Raw genomic sequence first — 26,493 nt, 5'->3', positions numbered from 1 at the left:
GGGGTTAGCGGCTAGTTTTAAGTCGTACATCAAAACTTTTCGTCACAAACCATCATTTTTTGCAAATTTCTCGATGAGTTCTATTCCAATATTCGTTTCCACAAAGGATTAGAGTGGTTCTTCGGTTGGGGGTGGTTTGAAAGTTAGTTGTTTTCAAAACGGATCAATGATTTCAAAAGGAATTCCTTGTTGGTACCTCGCAATCATGTGACGAACGAAAATCCGAAGGCCGTCATCTTCATACATGAGCATGTAATTCTTCTTCTCCCCATATCCTTTTCCACATAATATTTGTAATCCTTCATCATAAAAATGATTGCCCAGTAAGACACCATATAGTTTAATATTCAAATCAACCAATGATAATCCTTGTATCTTGTGATGATTTTCATACTCCTCTCTTCTATTTGTGCGGTTATCTTGATGATATCATCCTTGGTGTATTAATGCATGACTTCTTGTACCGTAACCACACTGTTGTGGCTCCCTCGAAGCAAGCTTTTCAAACGTCCATGAGATCCTTCTGTGATACTTGTCGCCTCATTCTTGTAATGCATGTGTTGGTACGTGTAAGCATACACACATTTTTCCTTGTACGGATCCAACAATTCCTTCAAGCAATAAACCACACATTTCGCGTAATCCTTCTTCCAAAGCCCAATAAAACTCTCCAAATAGGATTCAAACTCGGCCAAGGAAATTGAGTGTACCATTAACTCCCAATGATGTTGAAAATCCTTCCATAGTTACCCATTAGCTTCATACTCCAATTTCCTTTTCTTCTTGTCCTCCTATCGTGTTCCGGAGTTGGTTTTTGAAGAAGCTCATCTTAGTCCTTTTCACGAGCGGTACCTTTTTTAGGCTTTGGATTTGGGAAATGACCCCTACAATTACTTCTAATATTGCATTGTATGTGCCATGTGCAAAGAAAATGCTTAGCATCCGGAAAAACCACTCTTATGGCATTCATTAGTGCTTGGTCCTTATCCATTACTATGATCCTCGGAGTTTGATCGCCACAATATATCTCCTTCAAGGTCTCTAGCATACAAGTAAAACTCACATCATTCTCCTAATCCATAAATCCCCATGCTATCGTGAAAGTTTGCTTGTCGGAAGTATGATTGGTCTTGTACGTACAATCTATTAATAAAATTTGATAGATGCATTGGAACAACTTGATCATATCCGGATGTTCCAAGAAAATACGAGTCACTTTGCCTTCCAATACCTGCTTCCTCATTGTGTATCCGTGTTGATCGGTTGACCACTGAGATTGTTCTATAACCGCTCTACCGTCCCATTCCCTCTTCCTAAAGGATGCTCTTGCAGTGTAAATTTTCCTCAAAGTGAAAAAGTTAGTCTTATCATCCTCCTTAATCATATTAAGGATGTCACTTGGTTTACACGCTTTCATCGACCTCACCGTTTCCAATCGATGTGGTTTCAACCCACAAACAGCCGCTTGTCCAATAAGAGATTTCGAATCATCATGATTATGACAACCATTCATCACTTTATCGATCTTGTATACCTTACCACTGCGTCTATTGGGTCTATTAACTATAATCTTAAACGGGCAATCATACTTCTTTTATTTAGTAATGTATTCTCTTGTCGTCTTCTTCACGTACGGTCTCTCCTTTTGCTAGTGACTTTCTTGCTTTCCACCTCTTTCACAAACAAGTTCCAAACGATCTCGTCTTGAATGACGACCTAAAACTAATGCGCATTTGATCTCTATGCCCTTTTCTATAAACCATTGCTTTGCATCATTCCTTCCATTCCATTCCAAATCAGTGAAATAGTGAGCAGAGGTATCAGGACCTAGCAGAGATACGGCTTTGGGTTGATCTTCTTCAAACGCCGCAACAATCTACACCAAATATCAACAAGTTCAGGATTCAATATCGGTTTATATGTTATAGTCGAGACAACCGATTGTCAGTAACCGGTCAAAATTCGCAATCGGTTCATGCCGCGTTAATCCAATTTTTGTTCTCATTTATCCTGGAACTTTTTGTCTCTAAAATCGGATTACATATACAGGTAAATAAATCGATTGTGAACTTCGTGTATTCTACTTGATTATTCAAGCGAAGAAATTGGATTGTGAGCATCACCAACAAAAACCGAATTTCTTCAAGTACCCATCGCGCCAAATTTTTTACTATAATCGGTTTATGTTGTGACTAAGAACAAACGATTATTGTACCCAATTTGGGGATTTTATCCAGAATCAGTTTATGTGTTTCTATCGAATAAACTGATTCTGGGTTAACGTTTTGAAATTTTTTCCGTTTTTGGGCAATTGGGACATGCAAATACATGTTTGTAGATCGTTACAACTCATACATGTCTATTTGAAGCATTACCACCTTCTTCTTCCCGCATAAATTGTTCTTGTGCTTGAATAATATCCTGAAGCATTATTTGGTTGACATTCTCTTCTTCATTCAACAAATTATCCACTTCGGTAGGATTGAAATCCTGATTATCTGATTCACCCACTTCGTCGTCACTACTAGAGTCTTCATCGTCACTACAAAGTTTCATTTTTACTAAGAAAATCACAAACCCTAGTTTTTCTTTTCTCCCTCTACTTCTTCTTTCCCTCCAAACCTTAAAAGAGGAAATGAATTTCTACTCTAATCCTAACATTATAATCAAACTCAAACACTAATTAATTTAATTAATACTAATTTAATTAATCATTACTAATTTATCAAAGGCATATTAGGTATTAACATAAATAGTGGATAAGGGGTTTCTAGAAATTACTTCTTAATGACCATTTTTTGTCATGTAGTTATAGGTCCCAATTAAGTATCATAAACCCAAATTTAGCCACGTAATTCTTTCACTTCAAGTTAAGACTTAGACAAATGGTGCTTTCAAGTCAAAATAAATAAAATAACTTCCACACTAAAAGATAAATAATAAGAATGTATAAATTTCTGACGCTAATTGATAGAGCTATTAATCTGCATATCAGTCCTTTACAAAGGAGTATTTGAAAACCACCTTTCAAACATGTTCAAACATTCTTTTGGGGTGTACTCTGGAGCTGTATGACCACTTCCCTGATTGCAAAGACGAACACAATTAAATATTTAATTCTCCTTTTTTTGTTTAATATAATCTTTTCTCTTCAGAAAAAAAAAAAGAAGTTTGAAAATAAAAATTAGTTAGGCAAACAAGGTCTTCGATGGTCAAAATGTTTAGTGTTGGGCAAAACTTAGGTACTAATTAAAGTACAAAAAGCCGTTCATTCAGCGAGAGGTTTAAAGTCATTTTGCACCGTATATATGCATGAGAGCTGACTGCTAGCACATCACGAATTAATAGACAACACATTACCTGCACAAAGTAAAAAATATCCGATGAAAATGTAGCTAATTTTACTTGCCTTAACCGTCGCATATGTTAAGCCATTAGAGTAAGTCCTTGTGTATCTGCAATAAAAGAAGTTTGCATAACCAAGTTATGATACAATTTTTGATTAATTCTTTGAATCGTATGATTGGTTATTTTATCATCAAGATTAATGTACCCTGCAACTTGTCCGTCCACGAACCACGGACGCCACTCCTCTGTGATGGACAAGTTGGCAAGTGTTCGTATCCATGCTTCCGTAGATATATGTGGAACAATCATGTCATGGTCACCACTGTAATTTGAAAATCAAAAGAAATATTTTAAAAATAAACGGTTTGGCATCTGACTTGAATCTTAATTTGATTCAGACACCAGATTAAGTAAAAACTGATCTCCATGTACTTCTAGTGGTAATTTAATTACCTGTAAATAAAAGATCTATAACCTTTCGGGCTAATGTTCTGATGATATTCTATAGCATTTGTTACTTCGGCGGTGTAGGGTAAGTCATAGTTGCATCTATTCCATTTTTTTTATTGTTGCCTGCTCATTGTTAACTTAAAATCATAGTGAGCGTAGTTCCATAAGAAATTGTGAACAGTAGATTTTTTGTTACCATAGGAACCAAATTCTGGTAGCGTAACTGTACGAACCTCTTTAACATGGAGTGCTTTTCGAACCCGATTATCGTTTGCCCAATGCTCCAATAGTACATAAGTATACATCTACAATGTTTACGATATACATATAGGTAAAAATCAGAAGGCGGATGGTTGGTTTATGCAGGTAACAAGAGGGAGGTAAAGATCAGAAGACGGATGGTTGGTTAATGCAGGTAACAAGAGGGAAGGAAAGAAAATGAGAGGTTACCCGTGGGCAACTAGCATCATACGCATGTAAACCTTCTCGGGTTGTAACAAGAGACCTTCGGCGTCTATTTTTCAACATCTCTTTGGGGTTTGGGGAAGTAGTAAGTGCATTATGACAAAGGGGTTCTGTAACTTGATTTCGGTTTATTCCTGAGACCAACTACAAAAATGAAAGGAAATCATAAGAATATCCCAAGATGATCATGTTAGCATATAAAATGGATTCAGATAAATGGTTCTGGATATATTTCAGTGATAAGTTCTGCTGCTATTTCTTTTGGTGCTTAGAACAATAGTCCTCATTCTTTTACTACACGTACCTCTTCAAATTCCCGGCGATCGTCCGAACAATTCCCATTTGAGATATCAAAATTAAGAAAATTTCCCCTGCAGTTTACCCTCATTGACTGTTTGCAAGAGAGTATAAACTAACAATAATCAAAAGGTTATTACTACTTATTTTGAAAAGAAAAAAAAAGAAGAGGGTTATTGACTAAATGCATCACCTGATAGAGTTCATAAGATACAAACCCCAAGTTACGGGCAAATGGTATAAATGAATTTTCTTCTAGTCGGCGATAGGTAACCGGATTGCCCAACGAATAACCCTGATTAAGGAACACCGTTAACTTCAAAAATCTCTATAAATGTAGAGCATTTTAACTACCAGCTAGATTACACTCTCTGGACGAACCTTAAAATTGAGAAATGGGTACTTTCCGACTTCAATATCTGCAATGTTACATTTCCATATGACAATGTATTAGAGTATTACCACCTATACCGCACCGAACTTTAAAATCAGTAACTTAAAAGTAAAAGACTTTCTAACTACTGTATAGTAAAAAAGTTTTTTACCTCTAATCAAATCTTGCACAATGATTGGGATAATGATGCCAGAATATGAATCACCGGAAATGTAAACTGGGTTAGACTGGAATTCTGGGTTTTGAATCAACCACTGCAAATCAAGTCAGATGAAATTTATAAAAAAAAAAAAAATCCGGAAAGTGACCTGCCATGTACTAAAAGGTCTAAAATCCCACCTTTACAAGAAATTCGTAAGTATTTCTAGCCGATAGAATGTCACCCATTTGTGATTGATCATGTGAGGACTTTGAATAATATGAGAATCCAGTGCCCACAGGCTCATCCAAGAAAATCATGTTGGCAATCTGAAAATTAAAATAATTGTATCAGATCATAGGAGGGTAATTAAGTCATTAGGAAAAAACTGTATATGGTATAAATTACAGCAAAAATCATAGAATTCGTACCTTTGTCCATGAATACGGATTCAATTTGAATGTTGGTAAGCTAGTACCATTTTTGTATTCCACTACTTTATCAATCTGTATAGGACCTCTGTTGAAAACTAAAGGACTCAACCCGGAGCAACGAGGACCACCGGTGAGCCATAAAACAAGAGGAGCTTCTTTTCTCTCCGACTTGAAAAAGTAGTAAAACAATTGATTAGCACCTTCATCATCACTGTCACCGTGTGAGGATGATTTGCTATTACTACCACCACCAACACCTATATACCCAGTTTCTAGATGGAAAGGAAGAGGTTGAATTGCTAATCCAGGAAGATAAGTTACCAGGTTACCACTTGAGACTACTGCTTCTGAATGATTCGCAGAAAATAATATACAGAACAATAAGCAAATGAAGAGCAGCAGCTGGATAGGAGGAATAGTCATTGTTTGTTGTCGATTACACCAACAAAAACCAAAGACAACCACATATACATAATATTGATTAAGATGTGGTTAATGAATGTTTGTTGCTATTAGAGGTTATGGTGTTAGCAGTTTCCACATAGCTCGTTTAGTTCTGGCGTTTTGTTGGGTATTTAATTGGTTTAGTTGATAATAGTCTCACTATGGCACGGGAGTTAAGAATCTAATCCCTCGTTATATAACTCCCAAAATTTAATCAAATGATGCGATTAAAATGTTGTGTGAACACTCGGTAACAAACTGTGCACAAAATTGAACTTTATTATTGGGCTAAAAATTAACGGTACCCGATTTTAATACCCAGAGATCATATTACTTTGTTTTATATAAATCGATGCCCATCACTTTTGATATCCCCTATTATAAGCTATGTATAAAATGAGTTAGTTTGATACTCTTAATTTTGAATCATCCCCTGACACTCAAAAATATGTTAGGTAGGATAAAATAAAATAAAAACTTGGGAAGTATACCTACCTGTCGAGTGCTGTTCTAGTGATGGGGAAATTATTGCTGGGGCATGGATTAGGTCCAACACAAATGTTATGATTGAGACTATGGAGATGGGGAGTACGACAAATTGAAAATCATCCACCCCCAACCCAAACCAAGATATCAATTCTTGTATAATATGGACCAATCTGGAGAGACATCTACTGCAAAATATATGCAACTTTTCCTATCCAAGTTCCACCATTGTGAACAAGCCATTGAAATGGTAGAATTAGAGGGAAGTTTCATGGGTTTTGATTGATTATGCAACTCATATTCTAAAAAGTGTTTTGTGCCCGAAACTTAGAAATACTTGGAATTTAACGGAGATACATGAGTTGACATCTCAGATTCAGAATATGATACTCGGAATCTACATGAGAGATAAACATGATGAAACACCTGTGCAGATACAAAAATGTTACACTGAAAAAATAAAGAAAATAATCTCAACTTTGGATTTTCTTTTTATGAATTCATTACCTCAAATTAATGGCATGTTAATGGGTGTACTTTTACATAGCCAAAAAAGAGAAGAAAAAAGGTAAGTTTATCATCTCAGAACAACCTTCAATTTGCTCTCAACTTCTTCTCTGACGTTGAACTGCGGCAGAACCCAAAGGTAAGTTTCCAAAAGAACAGTATAGAAACAAGAGTATGAAGCAATTCTTATATCAATTTTTACCTGCAATTGATTTATTTCCTCGTCTGTCAGAGAACGTTCCATAGATCTATATGCGATTCTATAACAGTGACTTGTCATCCCTTTCTTGTTTGTGAAATTATCAATCAATTGAACCTATCACAAGTTGCAAAATTTATAGTTTTAGTTACGAACAACAAATTTGCTTATAAAATAGAATTAATGTATCTTTCTTACTATCCAGTATTGACAGTTAATCAATTCGCTACTGTAATGTTGTTAATTGTTAATATGCAACGACATTACCTCCTCCGCTAGATCCCCAGCAACTGCTCTTACAATTTCGCATAAATTGTTCTCAGTGAACGAGTCACTGATCCAGAAACTCATATCTTTATAGCAAGGAGGAAACTGCATAAAAAGAATCAAACAAAGTTACAGAATGTATAAACTATTTTAGGTCTCTTTAAGTACTTACTAATCCGTGTACAGGAACTTTACTGTGTTTACATGTGAATCAATATAAGCTTGTAACACCAACATGACACTACCTAGTCTAATTTTCTTTCAATTCATTTGTCCGTTGTTTCTATAGCACAACTGTCAAACTTTCTCAGTAAATCATAAAGCAAGAAACAAGTCTCCATTAGAGTTCAATCGTACTTCAAGATTCTAGCTCAAGATAAACTTAAACTATCATCCCATAACGCAAAATTCATATCAATCCGTAACTGAAGTGTGATGATGGTCATGGACCCTACCTTTGAAAAAGGCTTGAACTTGACTCCAAGCTGCCCTTTTGAGAACTGCACATAAGTTGCATAGAAGTAGCTTTAGAACATCTCAAATTAGAGTATTAAATAAAAATAACTGCTGAAGTCACACAAAATGGCAAATATACGAGTAACCGAGTGGAAAAATATAATTGCTAATATCTTCAAATTAAGTATGTAATACCTGTGACGTGAACCGCTCATCAGAAGTCCAGAACAGCCTTATGTCAGGTATCTCAAAAAGAACCATTGCAAGCCGTTCAAGCCCCAGTCCAAAGGCCCATGCAACCTTATCCACGTTACCACTTCTTTTTAAAATCTCCTGCTCAGTCACCCCGCAACCCAAAACCTCCAACCATTTCTCCTGAGAAAGAAAATGGACAGAGCTTTGATGAATTGTAATAGATTTCATCAAGTATATGCACTCAACATGGGTCATAAGTATCCATTAGACAGGTACAAACTGAGGAAACGGAAAAGATGGAAGAGAAATGGCATATGGAATTGAACTCATTGAAGAAAAGATGGAAGATAAACGGCATATACAATTTACAGTGGAACACAAATGAGTTTGATTAACTAAAAGAAAATGTAAGCAGATTGCTCAAGAAATGTGACCCAGCAAAAAGAAAAGAAAAACCGAAACAAACGTTGCTCTGTTCTCAAAAACATTTTGAACACACTCAGCCTACTCTTCTCGAAAACAGTCTGAGAAGAACTGCCTCTTTCCTATTCGGTTTTTGGTTACCCTTTCACTCAAGGAAGAACCGTGGTTGCGCCGAAACTTCAAACAAGTTGCCGCATGGCGTTACCATACGTGTGGAAATGGAGATGGACATATATACACCATGGCAAAGCCAAATAATAAGTAAAAAAAAAAAAAAAACTGACTTAGTAAAATGTTGGAAATTTTGGTAAAAATTAACCAATATAATCAATGTAATTATCTAACTACTATAAGTAATGTTTTGAATGTTAAAGTTAAAGTTTCAAATATATGATGCAAATGAATTTTGATTAGCATTTGAGGTGTGCGATGGTTCACATTTGTGTATATCCTAGAAAAATTAGCAGTATTTTTAATGTATACAGCCGTTTCCACATATCGTGAATTTTTGGAATTGCCGTATTGGACACACGGAAACGTCTCCGTATCGGACACTCATTTCCGTTTCCATGCAACCCCGTGAAGAACAGATATACAACCTAATTATTTGACATTTGGAAAACTTCCTACCCCTTGCTTCTTCTTTCTTTCTTTTGTTTTCTTTAAGTCTCTTACATATGGCTTAAATGGTTACACAACAATAAGGAAAAATGATAAACAGGAAATAAAGCTGCTCGACCATGCTTGCTAACGATCACAAGGAATCCATTACTTGAAACTATAGCATTTTCCATTTAAATAGGTTTAACTTTTAAGAATATGTAATGCATTTGATTAGGTGCATATATACGAAATTTATATGATTGGTTCAGCAACAAACCTGAAAAAATATCTCGAGTTCAAATGATGGCTCCGTAAATGGAAAGTAAGTATCCACCCAGCGCATTTCTACTGCACCTGTAGGATTTAACAGAGCCAGGGTGATTCATGAAACCTATCACGCTATAATTACTAATCTAGAATTCTGAACAGGACATCTATTTTCAGGTTTGGAAGAACAACTAGATAAGGTTATAGTCCAGGTTTACCAAATAAATGGCGTGCCAAACCCTCGAGGCACTTTTTGAGGTCCTCGGCTGCATAAGTCGTGCCATCTTTGCTAGACGCTTCCCACTCATCGGGAGAGAAAACACGAACCCCTTCCATCTGCACAGTCGAGATACTAACTCAACAGGTAAAAGAAGTAAAACCAAATTAAACTTAGACGAACTATTAAATGATGCAGGGAGAAGTTCAAATTAGGAAATAAATAAGAACCTGATGGAAAACAGGGTAATGAGTCGAGTCAATAGAATCCCTACGGTAAACATCTCCAGTTACAAGGAAATGAGTGTGACCGTTCCTCAACAGCTCTGCCTGGTGAGCACTTGTATGACATCTCAAGACAGTTTGAGCATCAATATAGTACGTATCATTGTAACTCCTGCTTACATGATCAGCGGGAACTAACACATCATCGAAGTTCTGCAAGAGAAGCAGCTTAAGTGATAAAAATGAACATAGTATTTAACATTGCCAAGAGGATGCTACAAATCAAACTTCTGTTTTAAATCCTCGGAGTACAGCTATTCCTAAGTTTTTCCCTTGGGACTAAAAAGTCCAGTTAATAGTAAAACCAAAAGCTAATCATTTTATGTCCACAACAAGTCTCAATTGTGCCATATATCACAAACTAACTACGGTGGAGACCAGAACCATCTTATTGCAAGTTAATGCATAGAAGTACCTCTTTGGCAGAAACTATTGGGCATAGATCGTCGAATTTAACAAACTTCCCAGAGTAATTCGTGTCGAAATAACTGTGAATTGCATTCTTCAAGATCCCAAGTGGGTGTTTATCCCTCTTGTGTAGTTGCAAACCAAGTTTTGTATATATCGAATCAGGAACATTGTTTGTTGGATCATCTTTCACCACATCTACCATACAACCCACACAAACACAAAATAAAAACATAATTGTATTTCAATTCAGGCATTTCCACAAACATGTCTACTGCATTACCCATACTGATGAATTGAACTTCCAACATACATAAATTTGCAATTTTGAGATATGGGTTTTACTTACCATCCTTATCAATAGTCACTCCACCAATCTCTAATGCAGAAACCACTGGTTTCGATCTCGCAGAAGAAGAAGATAAAGAACGAAATGACGAGGATACGTTAAATCCTCCTAGTAATTGACTCTGTTTTAGTAGTGATGGTATACAGAGAGTTGAATGATGAGTATTAGTTAATGTTACTGCCATGTTCATCTTGAATTGGTAAGTGGAAATTCCTCTAGTGCCTGTCTGTATAAACATCTTCATCTGCAAAAAGAAAAGAAAGAAAATTTAAAGCTCAAAAAAGTGGTACAAAATGGGGTTTTTGAAGATAAGGGTTTCTAGTGTAAAAGAGAGACAGACCTTGTTTGATTAGGGTTTTGGAGATGAAGAACAGAGGGGTTAAGGAGTGGAGAGGATGAAGATGAGGAGGTTGAAGGGATGAAAATGGACACTGAGGATCACTGGATCAGGTCAATAGCTGAGAATTGCTTGTTTCAAGTTTTCATGGGCCGTGGGCCAACATCTTAGCACCTTCTGACTTAGTGGTACTGACGACAGTAATTGTTCAGTCGGCGATTAATTTGAAGTCTGTTTTGGGCATACACGAATCTTATTAGGCATATCTAATAAAGACAAAAAAAAATATGTGAAATAACGAAATCAGAAGTCCCTTAATTTTAATGGCAAATATGTCTTTTTTGTATTAGTGTTAATAATAATTCTGATTAGTGATTAATGATTATTGATTAGTAATCAGTTTTAAGATTATTTAGTCGTAAATTTGTGTAGATGAAAAATTTTGAGTAAGAAAAAAAAAATAGATTTTTTTGGAGAAGGAGCAGGGGAAAATGAGAAAAATTTTTGTATTTGATTCAATGGATGAGAACGGTACACTTCTCCAATGCGTTCAACATGGTTAGCAGATCTCATCTCATCAAGGAGGTTCGTCTTCAATGTCCAGGTATTTCTCGCTGGGTGGAATTTTGTTACTTGAGGCCTGCTAAACTCTACTATGACCAATTTATTTTGTCATCTGCTCTTGAAGTCCAGCAGGGTGACCCTCTCGGTCCCTTGTTGTTTGCTTTGACACTTCACCCCCTAGTGAAGACAATTGCCTCCAGTTGTAAGCTTGATTTGCACGCCTGGTACCTGGATGACGGTACAATTATCGGTGATACGCTTGAGGTGGCCAAGGCTTTGCACATAATAGAGACTGAAGGGCCAGATAGGGGTTTACATCTAAATATAAAGAAAATGGAAGTCTTTTGGCCTTCTATTGATCCCAGAAGCATTGTTGTTGGTGTATTCCCTTCTGATATTGGTAGACCTTCTAATGGGTTAAACTCTTGGGAGGGCCGGTGAGTTTGGATTTGAACTTTATTAGTGATATGATGTTGAGCAGGGTGAACAAGACTGTTCAACTAATGTCTGCCATCAAAAAACTCAAGGACCCTCAAAGCAAGATATTATTACTTCGTAATTGTACTGGTGTGTCAAGATTATATTTTGCAATGCGAACTACCAACTCTGCATCCCTTCAACAAGCCATTAATCTTTTCGATGATGATTTTCTCAAGTACTTGAGACTCTTAATCACTGGTGATCCCTCGGGTTTTGGACCTTTACAGCAGAGATTAGATACCTTGCCTATCAAAGATAATGGTCTTGGGATCTATACCATGGCGGACACCCGCTCCTACTGCTATCTTTCTTCTCAGAGCTAGACCGCTTCGGTAAAAAAGGTGATCCTTGGTAGCTTGTTCCCAACAGACAAAGGTTCGGCCTATCAGTTGGCTCTTCAAAACTTTATCCAGGTATGTGGACTACCGTCTTCTTATTGCGTCGATGATACTGCCCCCCCTTCCATGCACTCCCTAGCAGTCACTTATTTTGATGCCGCTAAGAAGTGTATCACATACTAATTTTCTATGTCTGCAAGAGACTCCATTTTATGGCAGCGTAATCGTGTCAAACATGATCAGGATTGTTTTTTGGCTGTACCAATTAGAGGGCTTAATAAATGTCTTGGACCAAGACAGTTCAGAGTTGTTTATTACTATCGCCTTAGTATCCCGTTGTTTGTTGAGAACGGTCTTTGTTCAAGCGGCAACATATCTATGGATATCTTTGGGAACCATGCGCTTCATTGTGCTAAAGATGTTGGAAGTAAGTTTCTACATGACTTTGTACGTGATATAATTGCTGACATTTGTTACAAAGATGCGGTGCCTGCGCGTAAGGAAGTTTCTCTTGGGTTTTTGTCGGATGAGGACAAAGAGTTACGACCTGCTGATATCCTTGTTCTTAACTAGGAAAATGGTCAAGATTTTTGTATGGATGTCACAGGTGTCTCGCCCTTCACTGGTGATGGTATCCGCTCTTTCGTCCCAGGTAAAGCTATTTCTAGTGCCGTTTCGTGTAAACGTACTAAATACTTGGACAAGTGTGTATCACATGGTTATGGTCTGGGTGTTCCGGCCTTCTCTACCTTAGGTGAACTCGGGGAAGATACTTTGTGCTTTTTTAAGCGTCTGAAGCATTGTTGAATTATTAACGATGCTACTAGTGGTGCTGGTAGATTTATTTTTCATAGATTAGGTATTGCTATTCAAAAAGAAGTTGGTGCCCAGCTTGTTGCTAGGTTACCAACCAAGGTTGTATGCCGATCTTAAATGTATTTTTTCGAAATATAATTTTTCTTATTATTTTTCTGCATTATTCTTTTTACCAAAAATGAAAACATTCCATGTATATCAGAGGCTATAATACAGTAATCAAAAATAATAATATTATAGATATTTTGCATGAATGTAGTTTTTTTTAATGGAATTGACCAAAAATAACGATATTGCAGATATTTTGCTAAAATGAGTCGATAGAGATTTTTTTTTATTAATTATGAAATTCGTTTAAAATTAGAGAAGGAAACTTCTTTTATGATTTTATTTTCAAACTAGAGAAGGAAATTTATTTACGATTTTCTTGGAAAAATATAAGACGTTAATTCCAAGAATAATAATAATAATATTCCTCTGAAAAAAAATCCAAAAATAATAATATTTTCTCCTCTATAAAAACGCTTGGGAAAAAGCCGAGTCTCACAATTTCTTTCCTCTGCATGTTTTTTTAGGGCTTTGTTGTTGTGAATAATATGCTTACTTTATTTGCAGAAATGTTTTCGTATGATCGGTGGTTATCGTTTATTTTTGCATACAGACGATGGATGTTACTTCTCGCAATCGAAACCAGTTTAGGTGATTTTCTCTCCTTCTTATTGTATTGTAAATATTATTTCTGAAAATGTCAAGGTAGCACCATAGCAAAGCATTAAGCTCTGCTGAAAATATTTTTAATATTGTAAACAAGTCTCTGTCTTACTACAATCGTCTCCGAGACAGCGTAAAACGATCCATTGTTTTAAGGTAATCAAAATCTTCTTTAAAAATTTATATGTTAAGTTTTTCAGATTCTGACTTTTTATATTTGCTGGTGGTTTTTATTATGAAGGATTTTTTTATTTTTTTTTGAAATAGGATCCTTTGAGAAAAGGAAATACTAAAAAAAATTTATTGTTTTTGCAGTGTGTTCATGTTTATGATTGTGAAAGTGTTGTTGTCAACAAGTTCGCATTGAATATATAACTCTTTCACTCTGGAATATATACCAAAATCATATTTGCTATGGCTCTGGAATATGGTTTTCCATACACATGGTAATTTATTCTCCTTTTTTTTTTGCTGTTTAGCTGAGCGGTTAAATTCAGAGGTTAAATTCAGGTTTTCTATAATAAGATCACAGTTGATTTGTTACAAACAATTGTTCTATAGCATCTGTACTGTAAATAGAGATGTTGATCTTACTTAGTGTTACTCTGGTAGTTTCAGGTAGTTTTTTCATGACCCTGGATTTTTTTTTCTTTTTCTGTTTCAACTACATTCCTCAATTTTCTAACTTCCATTGTCTACTTTCTTTGTATAGGTATTTTTTGTTGTTCCAGGCCTTGTGTTATACATGTATGTTTAAAAACACCAGTTATGTATCTTTTGATTTTCCCTACGAGAGTTTATGGATTTGGTCTGTTTAAAAAGAGTTGGACGAAAGGCGAAACCGAAAAACCATGTCGCTTTTAGGTTTTTATTCATTTTTTCCTTTTCCTTAGGGTTTTGGGTTTTGCTGACTGATTTGCCACTATATACCTGGATATTTTTCGTGATATTTCAAAAAAAAAAAATATGTTACTCCTATACTTGGATATTTTTCATTTTGATAAAAATATACCAATGATAATAGGGCTATTTGTCATTATTGTTTTTCGTGATACTATTCATTCCATAGAAAGATAAATATAAATTTTATTCCTAAACCTTGTGAAAGATATATACTCAATGTTTTGTTTTGAATGAAAGTATTGCAACAAGTATAAAAGATAGATATTTTTAGATATGGACACTCTTCACGATAATTTTTTCTTTGCGGTTGATGGTTCTTATCTAATCTACTTCGTTGTTTATTTTGCAGGTACCCTCGATGACGCACCTGTTGCTGTTGTAAATATTATTGCTGCCATTTTGGAAAAAAGAAGAAAAGAAGTCTTTGAAAAATCGTGTGAAATCATATTTCTAAAAATATATTAAAGAATGAATATGGATATCAAAAATAACCGTGATTTTCCAGAATTATTAGAAAAAAATACGTATACTTAATACTGCCAATTGGTATTATTTTTCAAATATCGCCTTCTATTGTTGGAGTTTCTGGGTTTGGTCAAGATCTATATAGAGCAAGGCCAAACTCTCATCATTTTATGTTTTTTTTCTCTCCTATTGTTTTACTATTTTGTATTCTTGGTTGATTGGTTTTATACTTTTTGGTTGTTGGTGATATATCCTCCCAATGAAAGATGAAACGATGAACTGGGATCTTCTGGTAGTTAACTTTGTTTCTTATTTTTTCCTTATTCTTCCTATGATTAAATTACCTATTTTTGGTAACTGTTGTTCTTAGCTAAATAGAATATTATGCTTGAAAAATGATTGTTGCTGCACACGGTTTCTGCCTAGGTTGCTATATAGAAACACTTACTTAAACTATAGACCTAGCTAAGAAGTATCTACACCCATAAAGGCGTCTAGCAGAATCAACCAGGAGAAATATTCACATATTATAGATTATCGATCCTAACTTGAACCCACACACATTAAATCTTCAGACCATTACATGATTTAAGCAAGCCTTTTTTTTTTACATATTCAAGTTTCATAGACATTGGTCATCAGTCTGTGCGCGAATGATGCTCATAAAGTTAGGGCTGTTAATGGGGGTATCATTTTGCTTCAGGGCGTACCAATCCAAAGGGAATTTCTTTTTTGTCCTATATTACATTAGTACATCCCAAGCAAAATGTTACCTCCATTAACAGCAGTGATAAAGCGTGTAACTTCCAACAATATGTATCCCTGTAACTGCTATAAGGACCTTGCCGCAGGTATAGGTTTGTCTAATCTAGGGAAAAAAGAGAAAACCCTTACTGAACATGCCGCCTCATGTTTTGACGTTAACGAATATTACTTCCTTATCAAAGATCTTGATTTTTAATCCTACTTTAAGAACTAATTAAAAAAAATCTAACAAAAAAATTAAACAAAATCTGAAATACGTATAATGTACATTAAACCCTAATTAATATATGAACCAAATATAAGCGATCTTTAACCCATGGAAAATCACGTGATGAAGCTAGAAGAACTATGACAACTATGTAGGTAAAAGTATCACTTTGAAAATCAGCAAAAACAGGGGAGAAAAAGCACAGCATCACCATCCACAGGCTTCGTCCAAATCCCAAATGCAATATTACGACCCACTGACCCCATTAAAATCTATGAGTAAGTTTTGCATAGTATACATACTTGCTACGAATGTATCAAATAAATTACCGTTTGATGCTCATCTACGGAAGCAAACATTGTACTCTTAGATGGAGATGGAAACTGATTAGAGATTACAGGTGCAACAAGATGGTGATCCAACTGAATAATATATTCGCCAGAAAGCTAAAATCCAAGTTTAGCAGAAAGAAGAGAACTACTTATTTTCCTATCAAATTTTGGGATTTTTTAACTCAAGAGGCCCGCACTGTTAAATTATTTAGTCTTTTGATGCGTAATCGACTTGATTGTACTGTCAAATTTTAAATATACCGAAATGTTATCCACACTCTTTTCTTGATACTTGATAATGGTTTTGGTTTTGGGATGTGGGTTAAATTTTTTCGTCAAATAAAACTGGCGTACAACTACTAAACGGAAAATTTTGAAAAGAATTTGTGTCTATTCATATTTCGGAAAACAATCCATTTTGTTAGTCTCATTCGCGTGTTCTTATTTTGAAAAGATGCTTGATGCGTGCATGATTAGTACGGAAATAGTTGCTTGTATTTAACCTGGAAATCATTTTTAATTTGGCCTATAAAATCTAAGCTTAGAAGGCGAAGTATCGGAACGGAGTAACCTTCAATCAATTTTTGGACTATACACTTTAAATACGTTGAGCTTCTAATTTATTTATTATAGAACATATAAAATATTTTGGCCTCTATTTTCCATGAAACTTTCATCATTTATCAAAGCCTGCAATTTTGAGCATGATACCAAGTGTAAATTCCATCATTTTAATCATAGACGATACCAAATGAACTATACCAAGTGCATATGCTCCTAACCCCTAATGTGGTAGTCTTAAGGAAGAAGTCCCATCATAGTATTCCTATCTCCATCTTGAGTAACATTTGAAAATCCTTTCTCTACTCTACCAAAAAAAAATAATATGGAAAGAATTGGTTGGCTTAATGTAAGAGGATATTATTGAGATAGTTTTGCATGCGCTGGTCCTAATTACACTACTTCTTATCATCCGTGTGTGTCGTTTTATCCCTCCTAGGTATTTGCCTCAATACGATATGGTTTTGTTGGTTCACTTTGGAGGCACAATGCCCTACTACACTGAATTCAAAGCAACTATCCAAGATACTTGAATGATGCTACAGTTGGTGTAAATCAGGCTACTAACGGGACTAATGGATTAGCTGTGAATGATAAAAGAAATAAAAATTATATTCATGACATAACCAACTTTCCATAAAAAAACTAATACTCCATTGTACTTGCTCTACGCATGACCTAAACAAACCTTCCCAATGGGAACAAAAAAAAAAGTAGTTTGCACATGTGGAAAATTATGTTCATGTACTACAAATTCATATACCAAGCCTCCTCTGGAATTTACGGAATCTCTGTGGCCATGTAGGGGATAGCTTATTTAAAATAATTCGGGGAAAAACTCCGGTTATACTACAGGCATAAAATGCACCCAATTCCTCATCCACTACCTTTATGATAACTTAGAATTTGAACATTCTCAGAGAATCGCGTTCTCTGTGTAGACCATTACTTGGGCTAAGCTTCCATACACAGACCGACTCTATGGAGGAGGTTTGACCATCCAAAATATAGTAACAACCATGGGAATATTGATCAGCTTCTCACATATATCAAAAATGATATATCTATTATAGTGGTATATATGTTCAAGAAAGAGATGTAATGATACATTGCATAATAATATCAAGGGGAATAATCTCCATGACGCTTTGACGCTGTTCGATGATTCAATAAACAAGACGTATTTTTTCGATGTGTTCTTTTTTTAGGTTTAATGTGGAAACTAGATCAAATAGGTTCATGGTCTTTGAAGTCAATAATTATGATACTCTTTACCAGGACAAAGAGGAAATGTGGGAAGTCAATAGTTATGATACTCTACCAAGACACATAGGAAACAAAACAATTCTTTGCATCCAAGATAACAATCGTTACTTTATAGACCGCCATAGCATTTTTCAAGGCAAGGAGAAAGAGATGTGGAAGAATGCTAAGAAGATATTCATTTTCATTGCATTGGATCCTTAGAGTCTATATTTGTTTTACCCCATTCTTTCCTCTCCGCAGATCGACTAATATACTAGCCTATTGATTTTTTATTTGTAAGAAGAATATCATACTGATTGATTTGTTACCCTTTCGATAATATTATTTATAACAAGTATCCAATATTTCGTAAGTAAAAACAGATCCGTGCATCGCACGGGTGAGAAACTAGTGATCATAAATTTGGCGGTTTTAATTCTTAAAACCGTTCTCTACCGTTGGATCACCGGTTTGGTGAATGGTTGGTGTTTTTTTCTCGGTTTCGATCTGACCCAACGGTTTGGATCGGCTATGTGCAGCGTTAATTAAAATAAGTGGGAGACACCAAGATACATGTGTATCCAAATAATCAGAACACAAAAAGCGTAGAAATTCTTCTAACGATTCGTCGTTCCATGTATTCTAAATCGATAATCGATTAAAAGTACCGAAACATTTGCAGACCATATTATCTCTCTTTTATATTCAAAGAAAGAAAAGGTGAAATTTTGAAGTTGTTAAATCTTCGAGTAGTGTTTCCAAATTCATTACTAATTCATAATGTATACATGTTCCTTTGAGTGTACATTCCTTTGAGCAACAGGAGGGTTGGTTCTCGAATAACTTTAAAAGCTGCGTGTATGTCCACTTCATTCCATTGCCCTCCGAAAGCTGCTTAAACCTTATCATCTCTGGTTTCTTTCTTATTGGAAAAATTCTATGTTTTCCTTGCATAATTGGCTTAAGTTAATCTAATTCCTGAGCTTGTTATGGGTTCATACTTTTATAAGGAAACATTAATCCAGCAACTTATGCATCTAAATTTTGGTTATCTATAGATTATTGTTAAACATAAGATTATAGTAAAGAGATGAAGTGATACTGTATTCTGACTTGTATATGGTGGTAATATTATTAATGTATATATTTTATTGTAGTTTTTGCAACTGCACTATTCTATGGTTCCATTCGAATGATTTAAGTTACATCTTCCTTTCCATATATGTTAGATGGTATTGTCTTTATTTGATTCCTCGGACCAGTTTGTTATCCGTCCATGAAAGTCAATTAAACCATCTATCACTTAATAAATGTCGAAGTACAAGTACATCCAAATCTGTTCGGCGAATAATTAGTACCAATATTCTGAAACCGGTCAGGACGTCGAACCGGAAAAATTACTACGTAAGAATTAAATGGTTTAACCAGTGGTTCAACCCGAATTCACCGAGTCATACACATTATATATTATAATAATATATGTGATTTTATAATAATAAATTATTTTATATAGATATATATATATTAATGTGAAAAATCAAAAAGATAGCTAATAGTTGGGGGTTGGCAGGTGGAGTCACAATAAAATGGGACTTATCAGGCCACGTTTACCTCTTTTATTTTAGTAATTTACACCCATAAGCCTTGATAAAAAAAATATCAATTTTGTTTATAAAGCATGCATTTTATTGATAGAAGATTATATTACAATTTGACGTGGGTATGTGGTACTCACGGAGTCATGGAAAATAACTTGACTAACACAAACCGGGATTGTCTGGTCCTAAAATTTGGTTGAAAGATTTCTCATTTGACTTCTGTCAGCCGCATGATTGGCCAAGTCATCCGTTGCTTGATTTCCTTCTCTGTAATTGTGTTGGATAGCGGCTTGTGGAATCTGCCGTATTCTGATCTTTATTTCTTCAATCATCCCTGAGATATGCCAAGGAGGATCAGTGGAGGATGTGACGAAGAGCAGAAGGTTCTCTGAGTCCGTCTCGAAGAGAATTTTTGGCCATTTCCTTTTTCTTGTTGTTATTGATGCCAATAGCAAAGCCCAAGTTTCTGCAGTTAAAGCAGTTATAATTCCTAGAGGTTGGGTTAAAGCCGTAATTGTTTGCGCTTCGGAGTCTCTGCAAATGACACCGGCACCTGCGAAATGTGGATGCCCCATGGCTTCCCTGTCGGTGTTAATCTTAATACAATTCAAGTTTGGTGTGGACCAACCTACCGAAATTGTCGAAATCCTTTTGGCATTTCTTGAGTGGTTAAGAACCGGTGAATCTCCTGGTAGCACTGGAGGTAAGGATTCTATTGCCACTGAATATTCTTGTTGTTGTTTTTCGCCCAAGCCACTATTTGTTCTGATGTTGTTTGCTTTTGACGGTAAATTAGTTGATTCTTGGCCAGCCATAAGGTCCATAATAGAAAGCAAACAAAAGAGATGACAGATACTGGTGCTGATTGTTGTAAAATTTGGGAAATGGTTGGTTGCGGCGTTAAAAGACATGTGGGGTTATAATTGGAGTTTGGTAAGGTTGATAGCTGAGTAAATAAGGTGTTCCAAGATGAAGTCGACGTTGGGAAGTGAATTAGCAGGTGAGTCGATGATTCCTGATTAGCTTTGCATCTGAGGCAAATGTCGGAATTGGTCAGATGGATGTGATGTAGGAGAGAGAAGGTTGGTAGACCCTCATTGATTGCTTTTCACAAGAAAAGCTGAATTTTTGGTGGACATGGTAAAGTCCAAAAGAATTTTGTAGATGGGAGGGTTTTTTGAGTAGGTCGACCTTAGGTTAGACATTTGTATCCCGATGAGGTAGTGTATTTTCCAAATTTTGAATGGGGCCAGATTATTTTGTCCTGGGGCTATCTTGGGGTCGGTGGATGTTTATTATTTTCTGAGTTATTTGATTGGGTAGGGTGTTTAATTTTTCTTGGTTCCAGTTATGAGAGATGAGATCAATGATATCAGCCACATTTTGGATAGGGGAACATTGAGTTGGATCTAGGTTTGGGGAGTATGGAATCCAGTTGGCTTCTATTGGTGTTGATAACCCATTTCCAATACAATGAAAAACCAATTGTTGCATGGTAGGGATGAACGACGCTAATTGTCTCCATTGAGCGCTGGAGGAAGAAGGTATGGTATCAACGCCCTGTAGAATTGGTTGTCGGTTCAGATATTATTCGCTGCATAGACTTCCAAAAATGTAGTTAGGTTGTTCATGTAAATTCCAAATTCTTTTCATGAGAAGTGCCCTCGTGATACGATCTATTTGTTTGTGGACATTGATGGGGAGATTTTTTGTTTGCATGAGGTGGTTTGAGGTGGGGGTTAGGGAGGTTTTAATGAGGACAATTCTTCCAGATGGAGTCAGACATTTTATCATCCATCCTCTAGCTTTTCGACCTAATCTTTGAAGGAGCGGTGCAAAGGTGTGATTAGATTCTCTTCCTTGTTTTAATTGGACTCCAAGATAAATTTGGGGTTTTGATGTGGACGACATTGATGCGTGTCGTAACCACAACAAATTAGTGAATATTTTTCCACTCAATTAACAAGTAATATGGTGGTAGTTAAGTTCATTCCCACGAGGAGCAAGAGGTTTTAGTTGTCTTATAATGTCATAAAAGGGTGGTTTTGGTTTTAGATTTTATAAAGAAAAATAAATAAACAAAGCAACTAAAAGATAAAGGAAAATCAATAAGAGATACAAGATCAAGGAATCCTTCTTCGTTGCAAAACAATGATTCAAGTTATGTTCTTTTCCACTTTTTATTAGTCACAGATTATCACTAACCATAGGTAAAGTATCTAGATCAGTGCTAAACTCCTAAATCCCTTGTATCACCGGATACGGAAGTTCTCGACTACCGGATTCTATTCACCAAACCACCTAGTAGTAGATCACTCAAGATGTAACTTAGTTAAACGCATTAAGATTCATGAATTTATTAGGTTGATAATAGTAGTTAGACTCTTAGATCAAGGTCTACTTTCTAACGTTTTTTTTACACACAATTGCTCCAAGGAATCCCTCCGCAAGGTTTCGTCTTTTCTACTTGTGTAAAGAGTCAAGAAACGATTACTTATCCCCTAACTTTCACTAGCTTTAGATCAATTTAGTATGCATCCTAAACGACCTATCAATCAACCATGAATGTATAAACATTCTTATTAGTAAAAAAAAACGATAATCATGTGAAAACTTCAAATTAGATTTAAAACAAAACTCAAAACATGTCAAGAACTAGGAATTCATCCTCAATCAATAAAATTACCTACTCATGCTAAGGAGTTAATACAAAGAATAAAAAAAAGAAAAGTGTTGTGTATGTAAAGAGGTGTAGAAGTGTGCAAAAGTCTGTACAGTAAATTAGAGAACTTCTCTATTTATAGGCTTCAATGCTCTCCAAATCTTCCAAGGAATAGAATCCCTTATCCATTATAGCTCATCTTCCATGTCCAAGTCTTTATAAAATCTTCCATCTCCTCTTTCCAAATTCAAGCCCAATTCGCCAAGTCCAGTCTTCACATCCCATGAGAGAAACTCACACAAAGATCTGTTATCTTTTTGGTCGCTGGAGAAAGTTCTCAGTATCACCGGAAATCGGCCTGAAACGGCACCGGAATAGTACTGCCGGTGTCTGGAATCTCCTTCTCTGATATGGAATATTCCGTCATAGTTAACAGTCAGACTGACGGTCTTTCGTTAGTAAAGGGAGTCAAGGAAGAAATTCAGATACCCCGTCAGCAATCAAACTAGGTCTTACTGGGCTTACTCGACTGAGTTGCAGGGATGGACCGGTTAATGGACTCTTATGGATCGACTCGCTGGAGGAGAAATTTGGGAAGAGTTCTGTTTGTATTTCAGGTGTATTCCGGCTAACTTTCAAGCCTTTTTCTCTAGGGGTGTAAATTCGGGCAGGCCGGGCCGCCCGACCCAAAACTAAGACAGGCCGGGCAGGCCAGGCTTCATATTTGTGAGCCCGTAAACAAATTCAGGCCGGACAGGCCGGGCACAAGTAGATAATTTGCTACCCAAAGACCGCCCAAAGCCCGCTTTTTATACGGGCAGGCCAGATCGGGCCGGACAGGCCACTATTTTTTTTTTTTTTTTAAGTTTAAATTTTCAAATAAACAGTATTAAATACAATATCCTTTCCTTTCCAACATTGCATATCATAAGTGATAGTATTATTTTATATTTAAATTACACTGATAAATATTTAATTTTAGCCTATAATAAATAATTAATTAGAGTACAATAAACTTTCTAATAAGAAAATATATTACCATTAATGTTTTGAAAAGGTTAATTATAAGTAAAAAAGCAATTATATATTTTATTTTTCTTGACACAAAATTGACAATTATAAAATTGTAACTTTTAAGTCTTTTAAGAGGATATTAAATGATTAATGGCACATAGAAGGCTTTCAGGCCGGGCACCAGACCGGGTATCAGGCCGGGCATCATAATTAATCGCAAAGCCCGAGACTAGGGGTGTAATATACCCGAAAATACTCGGCCTGCCTGTACCCGCCCGAGCCCGCCTGTACCCGAAGTAGCCCAAAGCCTGTTATGGCCCGTCATGGGCCACCCGGCCTGGCCTGGATTAATTTATTGGGCGGTATCGGGCTTTGCGATTAATTATGATGCCCGGCCTGGTGCCCGGCCTGAAAGCCTTCTATGTGCCATTAATCATTTAATATCCTCTTAAAAAGACTTAAAAGTTACCATTTTATAATTGTCAATTTTGTGTCAAGAAAAATAAAATATATAATTGTTTTTTTACTTATAATTAAACTTTTCAAAACATTAATGGTAATATATTTTCTTATTAGAAAGTTTATTGTACTCTAATTAATTAGTTATTATAGGCTAAAATTAAAAATTTGTCAGTGTAATTTAAATATAAAATAATACTATCACTTACGATATGCGATGTTGGAAAGGAAAGGATATTGTATTTAATACCGTTCATTTGAAAATTTAAACTTAAAAAAAAAAAATCAAAATAGTGGCCTGTCCGGCCCGATCTGGCCTGCCCGTATAAAAAGCGGGCTTTGGGCGGTCTTTGGGTAGCAAATTATCTACTTGTGCCCGGCCTGTCCGCCCTGAATTTTTTTACGGGCTCACAAATATTAAGCCTGGCCTTCCCGGCCTGTCTTAGTTTTTGGTTCGGGCGGCCCGGCCTGCCCGAATTTACACCCCTATCCGAGACCGCCCAATAAATTAATCCAGGCCAGGCCGGGTGGTCCGTGACGGGCCATAACAGGCTTTGGGCTACTTCGGGTACAGGCGGGCTCGGGCGGATACAGGCAGGCCGAGTATTTTCGGGTATTATTTACACCCCTATTTTTCTCTGCTTCATACCTGTTAAGAACCTAGGCATAAATCGAATAATTATATTCCTGAAGCAGATCTTCACTCATCAGCTCAACACCAATCTCAGTTCACCTGAGACCACCTATCTTCGATTCACCATCTCAATCACTGCTACCACTTTTTTCAGCCCTTTAATTCATCTTCCATATTTTCAATTGAAGAAACCCATTCATATTATCACAACTACCAAACCCAACTCGAATCCTCAAATTTCACTTCGATCTCCTCCATCAATCACAGGCCCATTCATTAATTGTTTCAGAACCCATTAACAACATCATCAACCGAAACAACAACAACATGATTTCGTCGATTAATTTCTCTGATATGACCAAACCCTAACCTTCATCTCTACATCACATCAGTGCAATTTCTTCACCAGAATCAAACCCATCTTCATATTCACAGCAACAATCGCAATCGCCAGATCTCATTTCAACTACCAACAAACCCCATCTCTTTATCTCCAAAACCAGCAGCATCTTCTCTTCTCCTGTATCTCGATCTGCTTCAACTCTGGTTTCTTCAAAACTCAGAAAATCCTTCTCAATCTCTATCTTAATCTCACCATCAACAAACCCTTATTACATTTCGGTCTTGTATCAACAGCAAACACCCACTTTCTCTGTTCATAACCGTCTTCAATTTCTTCTCCCTGAGTTCAATTTCTCGATCTCAAAATGCCACCTCTTGATTTCAGGCGCAGTCGTTGTCTGGTTTTTCTTCTCAATTTCAGGTGAAAGGTGCAAATAATGATTGAGAATAAATTGTCGATTTAGGGTTGTAGAAGTAGAGTTATATTCAGTGCCCGGTCATCTTGATAAGGTCTGCCTAGATAGAATCCCCTTAACCTTGGCTTGGATCCCAATAGTATTTGTATGTAAAATGACAAATGTTTCCCTTCTTGACTCAATTTGGGTGATTTCTTATTCTTTTCTTCCACATGACTCCAAAGTAGCTACAAACTCAAAAACACGCGTAAAGTACATAATTCACAAGAAAAATAGCAAAGAAAGCATAAACCATAGATGATAAATACGGTGTATTCTACACCTATCAAATTCCCCCACACTTAGACTTTGCTAGTCCTCGAGCAAATCAAACTAAAACTTACAAATTCAAAGCGTCCCAGCGTCCCGAGCATCCAAAGATCTATGAGGACATAGAGTTTATGCATGCTAGTAATAATAAGTTAGAAATACTAAAGATTATATTCTCATTCTTAAATGTTGAGTGAGAAATAACCACACCGTAATGAGAGAATGCGTGTTTGAGAGTGATCAATAAGAATTTCGCCTCGACTTCTGCCTCACCAAAAAGGATTTTATGAAATTGCACTCAAAAGACGTACTTTGATGGTTCTCACATTTGTGCAGGTAGGATTGAAGAGAGAAATCCTGCAACACGTTGAATGGTGGGAAGGACAACTTCCGAAATATTTTAAAAACCCACATCTTTTAAGATTTTGAAAAACCATTTTTCTGACGATCTCTAAGAAAGGAAATCAACCACTATTATCGAGGATGAGATTACCTACTTACCTTCATATCCGATTGCAATGATGATAACACCACTCTCAGAACATCCAATAGAAACGTCTTCATCTTCTTGGTCTTCGTCTTCGGCTTCAACTATTGATGATAAACTCTTGAATTCGTAATTCCTTGACAACTTGTAACTTTTTCCCTAAAAATCCTTGTCGCTTGAAATTTCTTAATATATTTTTCCTTCCCCACGGCTTA

At 36.0% G+C, this 26,493-nt stretch overlaps 2 protein-coding genes and 1 long non-coding RNA gene across 3 annotated transcripts; 1 reads left to right on the top strand and 2 right to left on the bottom strand.

Annotated features, from left to right (window-relative positions):
- Nucleotides 1–2,852: 2,852 nt before the first annotated feature.
- LOC113300544 (serine carboxypeptidase-like 18) lies at nt 2,853–6,003 on the bottom strand. Its single transcript, XM_026549751.1, has 12 exons — nt 5,525–6,003; nt 5,294–5,422; nt 5,106–5,208; nt 4,942–4,979; nt 4,754–4,855; nt 4,568–4,654; nt 4,249–4,407; nt 3,995–4,103; nt 3,802–3,910; nt 3,554–3,670; nt 3,410–3,455; nt 2,853–3,083 (listed from the first exon to the last, which is right to left on the bottom strand). Exons 1-12 carry the CDS (start codon nt 5,948–5,950, stop codon nt 3,000–3,002), a joined length of 1,509 nt encoding a protein of 502 aa, XP_026405536.1. The 5' UTR covers nt 5,951–6,003; the 3' UTR covers nt 2,853–2,999.
- A 771-nt stretch (nt 6,004–6,774) lies between these two features.
- LOC113293996 (phenylalanine--tRNA ligase, chloroplastic/mitochondrial-like) lies at nt 6,775–11,087 on the bottom strand. The gene is made up of 11 exons (XM_026542432.1): nt 10,973–11,087; nt 10,633–10,876; nt 10,291–10,481; nt 9,822–10,028; nt 9,593–9,710; nt 9,385–9,461; nt 8,082–8,261; nt 7,886–7,930; nt 7,431–7,535; nt 7,167–7,280; nt 6,775–7,085 (listed from the first exon to the last, which is right to left on the bottom strand). The coding sequence occupies exons 2-11, from the start codon at nt 10,874–10,876 to the stop codon at nt 7,035–7,037; spliced, it is 1,332 nt and encodes a 443-aa protein (XP_026398217.1). The 5' UTR covers nt 10,973–11,087; the 3' UTR covers nt 6,775–7,034.
- Nucleotides 11,088–13,695: 2,608 nt separating this feature from the next.
- On the top strand, nt 13,696–15,525 carry LOC113293173. Its single transcript, XR_003332094.1, has 3 exons — nt 13,696–14,034; nt 14,194–14,324; nt 15,131–15,525. It is a non-coding gene; the product is annotated as an uncharacterized LOC113293173 (long non-coding RNA).
- Nucleotides 15,526–26,493: the final 10,968 nt, after the last annotated feature.

Source organism: Papaver somniferum, chromosome 7 (genome assembly GCF_003573695.1).
Source record: "Papaver somniferum cultivar HN1 chromosome 7, ASM357369v1, whole genome shotgun sequence".
In the NCBI taxonomy this organism is placed as follows: Eukaryota; Viridiplantae; Streptophyta; class Magnoliopsida; order Ranunculales; family Papaveraceae; genus Papaver; species Papaver somniferum.
The sequence above is the reverse complement of the archived record's forward strand: the minus strand, read 5'-3'. Positions and strand labels throughout refer to the sequence as shown.

What these genes read in the sequence shown, in the direction of transcription:
- LOC113300544 (XM_026549751.1), bottom strand. Translation starts at nt 5,950, where the DNA reads ATGACTATTCCTCCTATCCAGCTGCTGCTCTTCATTTGCTTATTGTTC. An exon ending in ACCCATTTCTCAATTTTAAG is followed by an intron (nt 4,856 to 4,941) that starts GTTCGTCCAGAG and finishes TTCCTTAATCAG; the next exon opens with GGTTATTCGTTGGGCAATCC. An exon ending in ACCAGAATTTGGTTCCTATG is followed by an intron (nt 3,911 to 3,994) that starts GTAACAAAAAAT and finishes GGCAACAATAAA; the next exon opens with AAAAATGGAATAGATGCAAC.
- LOC113293996 (XM_026542432.1), bottom strand. Translation starts at nt 10,876, where the DNA reads ATGAAGATGTTTATACAGACAGGCACTAGAGGAATTTCCACTTACCAA. An exon ending in AGTGACTATTGATAAGGATG is followed by an intron (nt 10,482 to 10,632) that starts GTAAGTAAAACC and finishes GTTGTATGGTAG; the next exon opens with ATGTGGTGAAAGATGATCCA. An exon ending in ATTACCCTGTTTTCCATCAG is followed by an intron (nt 9,711 to 9,821) that starts GTTCTTATTTAT and finishes TCGACTGTGCAG; the next exon opens with ATGGAAGGGGTTCGTGTTTT.